Source organism: Stylophora pistillata, chromosome 8, assembly GCF_964205215.1.
Source record: "Stylophora pistillata chromosome 8, jaStyPist1.2, whole genome shotgun sequence".
NCBI lineage: Eukaryota > Metazoa > Cnidaria > Anthozoa > Scleractinia > Pocilloporidae > Stylophora > Stylophora pistillata.
In genome coordinates, this window is record NC_142526.1 from 15667603 (window position 1) to 15674795 (window position 7193).

At 37.5% G+C, this 7193-nt stretch overlaps 1 protein-coding gene across 2 annotated transcripts in view; it reads left to right on the plus strand.

Moving 5' to 3' along the window:
• The window catches only part of LOC111321502 (endothelin-converting enzyme homolog), a 42127-nt gene extending 40341 nt beyond the window's left edge, over nucleotides 1-1786 (plus strand). For both annotated transcript variants that reach the window (XM_088730599.1, XM_088730600.1), the window contains 2 exons: nucleotides 605-681; nucleotides 770-1786. In XM_088730599.1, coding sequence (XP_088586725.1) covers nucleotides 605-681; nucleotides 770-869 — 177 coding nt within the window. In that variant the 3' untranslated portion in view covers nucleotides 870-1786. The remainder of the gene's footprint in view (nucleotides 1-604; nucleotides 682-769) is intronic.
• Nucleotides 1787-7193: the final 5407 nt, after the last annotated feature.

Below are 7193 nucleotides of genomic sequence, written 5' to 3' on the forward strand. Positions count from 1 at the left end.
TGCGTGGGAGGCTTAGGCTGACTGCTTTGAAATTTAAGTCGAGTTTCGTTTTCATCAATGTCACATCACCGAAAGATATAGATTTTCTGGTGCTTAAAATGAAAAATAATTGTAATAAATAATACTAGATTGCGAAAACAACTTCGATTTCACGGTCTTGGAAGGAACGGAATAAGGTTTCGAGTTAACGATATTTCTCTCAGAAATGATGCTAATAAATTGTCTGGAAAATAGAAACTAATTGCCCAATGATAACAATTGTTTCAAAGGTGGTCAATTATATATGCACCTCCAAATGCCCCATGTACATACCGCGCTGGTTGTACTAGTTTTATCATTAACAACGGCCTTCCAATGGTGATTTGAAAGTAGTATACTAAAAAACAATGAATTGACCTCGCATAAAAAAACAGTAATATCACAAACTGGAAAACATTCATTTCATTTACCGTGCGGCAAATTGTAATTTGTAGTCTACGCCCGTAAAATCAAAGCTTGTATTCTCCATAAGCAAGATAATATTAGATTAAGCGAAGATACCTCTATCTATTGGATTCTGGTTTGCTAACTTTCAGTGCACTGGTAACTTTTTATTTTCCAACAGAACTGGTGCAGTCACTACAGCGATAGAGCTGCTCGTGTGGCTACGAAATACTTCGATCACAGTCCCATGCCATGGAGGTAAAAAGAAGTAATTGGCATTTAAAGCCCTTTTTCTAAGAGGTCGCTTTCTCTGTTTCGACAATAATCGCTTCCTCTTTTGTTGCAGGGTTAATGGCACTCTCATTAATTTCCCGGAGTTTTCAAAGGCGTTCAATTGTCCTTTGGGTTCACCAATGAATCCCGAACACAAATGTAGAATTTGGTAAAAATTACCGCTGAAAGGAACACGAACAGTAGGAAACCCTAGTCTGATGTTTACCAATTAAAAACAATAAAGTACTAAATACCTTGTTAATGTCATGTCTAAAACAAACGGTAGAGAAGTGTTTGCCTTAATATAGCTATTGAGGATGAAATGGCCGTCATATCCTCTCAAATTATAGAAAACCACTGGAATCTTTGAAATTTTTAATTACTGAATGAGACAAATGTTTAAGAAATTCTAAGCAAAGTGTGCTTTGTGGCGAACATCAACGATCTTTTCCATCCAACTTATCTCTGATCAATGATGATGAACTCAATGAAGCTTTTCACATAAATCATTGTGGTAGTACTATTGTATTTTAGGCTGCTGGCCCGTGGCTCTTTTAACCCTCTAGCCCCGTAGAGTGAAGGGCCTCTAACTTCTCCTTACAGTATCACCATCATCAATTTAAGACGTTCCTGACTGTGAAACAAATTCTTCTTATCATTACCACAGGAAATGTAAATAAAAATGTGTGGAGATTATGATTACCAGTGCTAGGGTGTAAAGGTTTAACTGAAGTCATTTTCTGAGTTCCCTGCCTCATATCTTTTTTGATCAGCATGTACCATTATTTTCGTCACGCCAATTATGTCACAAATTTCACAGGTGTATGGATGAAGAAAACGCAACACAACAAGATTGCATTCGTGATGTGTAGATCCTCTTTATCTGCAAGTGATTTGACAATGATCTTAATATCTCTGCTTGTGTCTTTCTTTCCTCCAATATGATAACTTTCTGTCCTTTTCAAAGTATCATTCTCCTGTTTGTTTAATTTCACAGGCTTGTTAAAATGTTTATCGCTGTGTCAATACAGTATTTAGATTCGTCAAACATCTGTTCTTGGAATCTATAAACAGTATTTTCATCTCTGAATGTTTGGAAATCTTTGCTGTCTTTATCATCATAACAACAAACCAACTTGTAAGCACATCCACAGTCCGTATACTTTTGATAGGCTTCTGTATAAGAACTACTGTCTTCCGGTGAACAAGATTGGACTTTTTCTGTTATTGCCTCAAAATCTGCATAAATGACAAATGGAACAGGCATCTGTCTATCAAAATTTTAAAAGAAAACTTGTTCACCTTTTTTTTGGCATCTTGATTGACTGCTGACCATTCACAACAATACAATGTTCATTCAAGACATCTTCACGACTAAAACACCGCAGACAATACATGCAAAAATTTTTCTTTTCCTCATGTTTGGTTTGAATTGTCATCAATCGATTAAGATTCTTGATTAATGCATAATGGCTGTGTTTCCACTAGGACAAGTTTGACTAGTTATAGTCGGAAAAGTCCGGAAGTTCAGTGAAAACAGCTTGTCCTAAGTTAAGCGAGTTAAAAATGCAAGCTGTTTTCACATGAAAAAACAAGGGACTATCTCGCCTTTATGACCGGAAATTCCTGCAGAGTTATACTACCTCGCGAGATGGTATAACTTGTCCTGGTAAATGCCGCAGCCAATCACATTGCCGGTAGTGACAGATGCCTGCCAAATCGTGACCTGCCAAATATTTTCCAGTCGCTCGTGCTCACCTCGTGGTTCACTTTGGTTTTGAAATGGCAGACGAACTCGCTCGTAATAGTACCTAAATTTGATGAAAGCATTAGCTCTTCTCATCAAGGCAGAGCAGAATTCGTCCTTGACATTCATGGCAGTACATCGGCCGATTCCAAACGTTACTCCCACGGTTCTATACGAATTTCCAGTAGCTAACCTCCACAGAGCAACAGCCACCCGCTTCTCCACGGTGATTGCTTCACGAAGAATTGTACTCTGCCGCATTAACTGAGGGCCAACGAGACCACAAATGTGTTCGAATGTATCCCTGCCTGCCCTGAAGTGCTCTCGCCATAGATGATCTTAATATCGATTTAAAACTAAAGGAGCTGTTCAAACCAAAACTGTGGTCTTGGATAAACCCACACTGTCCTATGCTTACGGCGATAGAGGGTGTTTTGCTGCTGAATTGTCCGGATTAACACAATCCGTCCCATCCTCTCCATTTGTCAAGACATTAGTCGCATCCTCTGAAAGAAAGGTCGTCTCCTTCCAAGAAATATGGCGCGAATCAGTACAAGAGAAGTAATTAAAAATGCTTCGTCTCCCGCCATTTTTTCAAAGTTGCGCGCTTTTGTAATTTGAATCTTCTCAGTAAACGGCTTAAATTTCTACAGTGAAAACAGACTGTCAAGTTTAACTAGTAAATGTCGGTCTGTAAACAAACACCTAGAAAGAATGTTCAGCTAGTTAATCGGCGTAGTGAAAACACAGCCAATGTTTCTTCTCATCATTTTAATCAGCAGGAGGTTCATTTCATTTTCAAACGTCTCCTTGGACACATAAATTGGAAATAATTGAATGTCTTCCGGCATAAACAAAAACATTAATACGGATGTCATCCTCTTTGGCAATCTTATTTTAATATTCGAGTGAGACAGGGAAATCAACACCCGAATAATCCAAATCATCGATAAACTGTTTTTCTATTTTCTTGATCCTTTCAGGGTTGTTGGATTTTGGGTTCAAATGTCTGACATGACACCAACGGAAGCACTATCAACTTCGTTCTGTGTATTGATCAAGCTCTTTGTTACCTTTAATTTGTCAGGAAGATGAATGCAAGAATACATACCGTCCTCCACTGAACCTCTTCACTCTTCGCTTTGTGGAAGGGGGCCTTCTATGTCTCAAAAAATTTGACACCTTTCATTTCCAATTACTCATCCTTTCATTTTTGCATAAATGATTTCGGTTACTATAAGCCTGTAAAATCAGCCCTAAAATACAAGCTTTCTACGTCTATCTTAATACTTTATTGCTTAATGTATCTTAAAGGAACAAGTTCGTTAGGTACGACTATCTGTGGCCCTGTTTCTCTGCACTTTCTAAATGCTATCTAGAGTATAGTACGTAGCAAATAAAGACCATAACGAAATGTAAAGAGTGAATGAATCAAGCATCAGGCGAAAAACAAGCAGTTGTGAAGTACGTTATTATTAAGTGTTGCAGTTATACAGAAAATAGAACTCATGAACTATATGTGCCCATCTGAAACTGGGTGTGTTGAAAACTAGGCTAAAGCCTGAAACTAAGCCTGCATTGGAACTGACGTACACACAAGAATTTAAAACTGAACTAGGAGAACACTGCATACAAAGGCTAAGCTCACATTCTAACTGAGCTATACTCACATTTAAAACTGAACTAGGCATAGACAGCAAAAAGAACTGATTAAGCTCATAGGAAATTAAAACTGGGTTATGCACACACAAAACTAAGCTCGCATTGTAATTGAGTTGTAAGCTCGTTTAAAACTTAACTTAATACACCCCAGAAACTCACATTGTAATATATGATTTATGCAAGCAGTTAAAACTGAACTTGGTTGACAAGTAAACAAAACTAAGCCCACGTTGTAGCTAAGTTTTACACACATTTAAAACTCAATCAAGGGTATATTAGAAACAATACTAAGTTTGCATTATAACAGAGTAACGCCTACCTTTGAAACTGAACAAGGCGTATACCAGAAAGACTTAGATCCCGACGTATCTTAGTAATGTGTGCAATTAACACTGGATTTAGAGCACATTGGAAGTAAAACTAAGCTCGCATTGTTAGAGAGTTATGTGCGTATTTTAAACTGGACTAGGCGCATACTGGATACAAAAACTAGCTCACACTGTAACAGACTTATGCATGCATTAAAAACTGATCTTAAGCACACAATAGACACAAAAGTAAACTTGTATTGTAACAAAGCTATGCGTACCGCTTAAAACTCAACTCTACAAACTATGACTAAATAATTTGGATATATCAACAAAGTTGAAATGGTAAATTGGCCACCGTAATGATTACAAAAGCTGACGTTTCGAGCGTTAGCCCTTCGTCGGAGCGAATGACGAATTCGCTCCGACGAAGGGCTAACGCTCGAAACGTCAGCTTTTGTGATCATTACGGTGGCCAATTTACCATTTCAACTTTGTTGATATATCCAAATTATTTCGTTACTCCCACCGACGCAGCCCCAAACAGTTTCTTTCGAAACTATCAGCCTTTAAACTATGACTAAACTAAGCATAAACTAAATAATTTGGATATATCAACAAAGTTGAAATGGTAAATTGGCCACCGTATCGATTACAAAAGCTGACGTTTCGAGCATTAGCCCTTCGTCGGAGCGAATAGAGGAATTGTGGGTTGTGTGTGCTTTTAAAGGCAGAAAATGGAGCTACGTTATTGGTGGGAACATGGCAACGAGAAAAACACGAATAAATTAGTGGAATGAAAAGCGTTCGTTGATCTCTGTGGGATTTAGACTGCGGTTTGAAAGATGAGCTTCTGTTGAAGAGTTTTACGACTTTCCGTGCTACCTAAGTGTAAGGAAAGACCGCAGATTGCCATATGTTGCTTAGAATGATTAGGTAAATTAAAATGTCTAGCGACTGCTTTCGATGTGTCCTTGTCATTCTTTTCCACGTCTCGAAGTTGTTCTCGGAATCGGTCACCTAGTCTTTTGCCTGTTTCGCCGATGTATATCTTTTTGCAAGTGCAAGTTATGCAATAGATTACATTGGCGGAGGTGCACGTGAAGTGATCGGTGATCTTAATGGATCGTTTAGGTCCCGATATTTTATCAGTGTTGTGAATGAACTCTTGAACAAAAGCTCATCTTTCAAACCGGCAGTCTAAATCCCACAGGGATCAACGAACGCTTTTCATTCCACTAATTTATTCGTGTTTTTCTCGTTGCCATGTTCCCACCAATAACGTAGCTCCATTTTCTGCCTTTAAAGGCACACACAACCCACAATTCCTCTATTCGCTCCGACGAAGGGCTAACGCTCGAAACGTCAGCTTTTGTAATCGATACGGTGGCCAATTTACCATTTCAACTTTGTTGATATATCCAAATTATTTCGTTACTCCCACCGACGCAGCCCCAAACAATTTCTTTCGAAACTATCAGCCTTTACTCATAAGCATAAACTAGACAGAATACCAAGCTCACATTGTAACTGAGGTATGAGTCCATCTAAAGGTATATCTCACATAGACTGGAAATAGGCTAAAATCTAAATAAGTTATTTTCGCGCATATAGAACAGAACAAGGCTTTTACAGAAATGCAACTAAATTTGTATGAATAGAGTCGTGCGGGCATTTAAAACTGAACTAAGTTTAAACATGAATCAAAACTAAGATTACATTGTAACAAAGCTTTGCGCGATTTGAAACTCAATTAGTTAATATAAGTTAACATTAGGCCTACACTAGAAAAAAAAATAAGGTTCACATTCCAACAGAATTTTAAATGCAATAAAAGCAGAACAAGGGGAACACTGGAAAAATTTTGTCCCTTTCAGATTTGAATAAGGATTGATTGCTGATGCATGTTATGCTATCTAAAGTAATACTTGAAGGAAATTTTTCACACCACAATAAGCGCTCGTAGTCGTTCAAACTACCTATGTAAAGTGCAGCGTTTATAAGATCAAGATGCTATCATAGTTTAACTTACATAAACATAACAAAATCCTTTCCACAACACTTTTAATTGCTTAATATTTCAGCCATTTGGAGATGAAAGTATTTCTTACAAAAATGCGCGTGTACGCTTTTTTTGTCGGTAAAGCGTGTTATATCTTAAATTAAAAAATAGAGAGTGATAGATTGTTCTTAGGCAATACCCAAATAGTTCTCTAAAACTTAATCTTTTACCAAGAAAATATTTCTCTAGAGCAAAAGAAGTAGAAATGGGTATTTGCTACATAAAGTGGGTACTTGGTACGTTAAATGGGTATTTGCTATGGAGTGGTTTTTGTACTATAAAATCGTTTAATTGGGACATATAGTTCAAAAAACAGGTTTAACATGTTTTCTTTCACAAGCGCAGAACTTTCCAACCGAAAAAACGAATTTAAAGTAAAATATAATGATTTTATAAGTAAAAAAGATAATTGACCTTCTCAAAAAATTTTGACTTGTTAAGTCGAGTTGATACTATATGTGGAAACGCAGTTTTGTTCTAAAATTAAGATGGTGTGGAAAGTTAAATATTCGAGATCCCAGAGGGGTTTTACGGCAATAAAAAAGAACTTGAAGACCTCCCGGTTAGCTCAATGGATAGAGCGCTGGACTGTTGTGCGGGAGGTCGAGGGTTCGAGCCCCGGCCGGACCAACACTCATGGTCTTAAAATAATTGAGAAGAATTTGCTACCTTTCTATAACATCAAGAAATGGTTAGATATTCGGATAGGGATGAATAA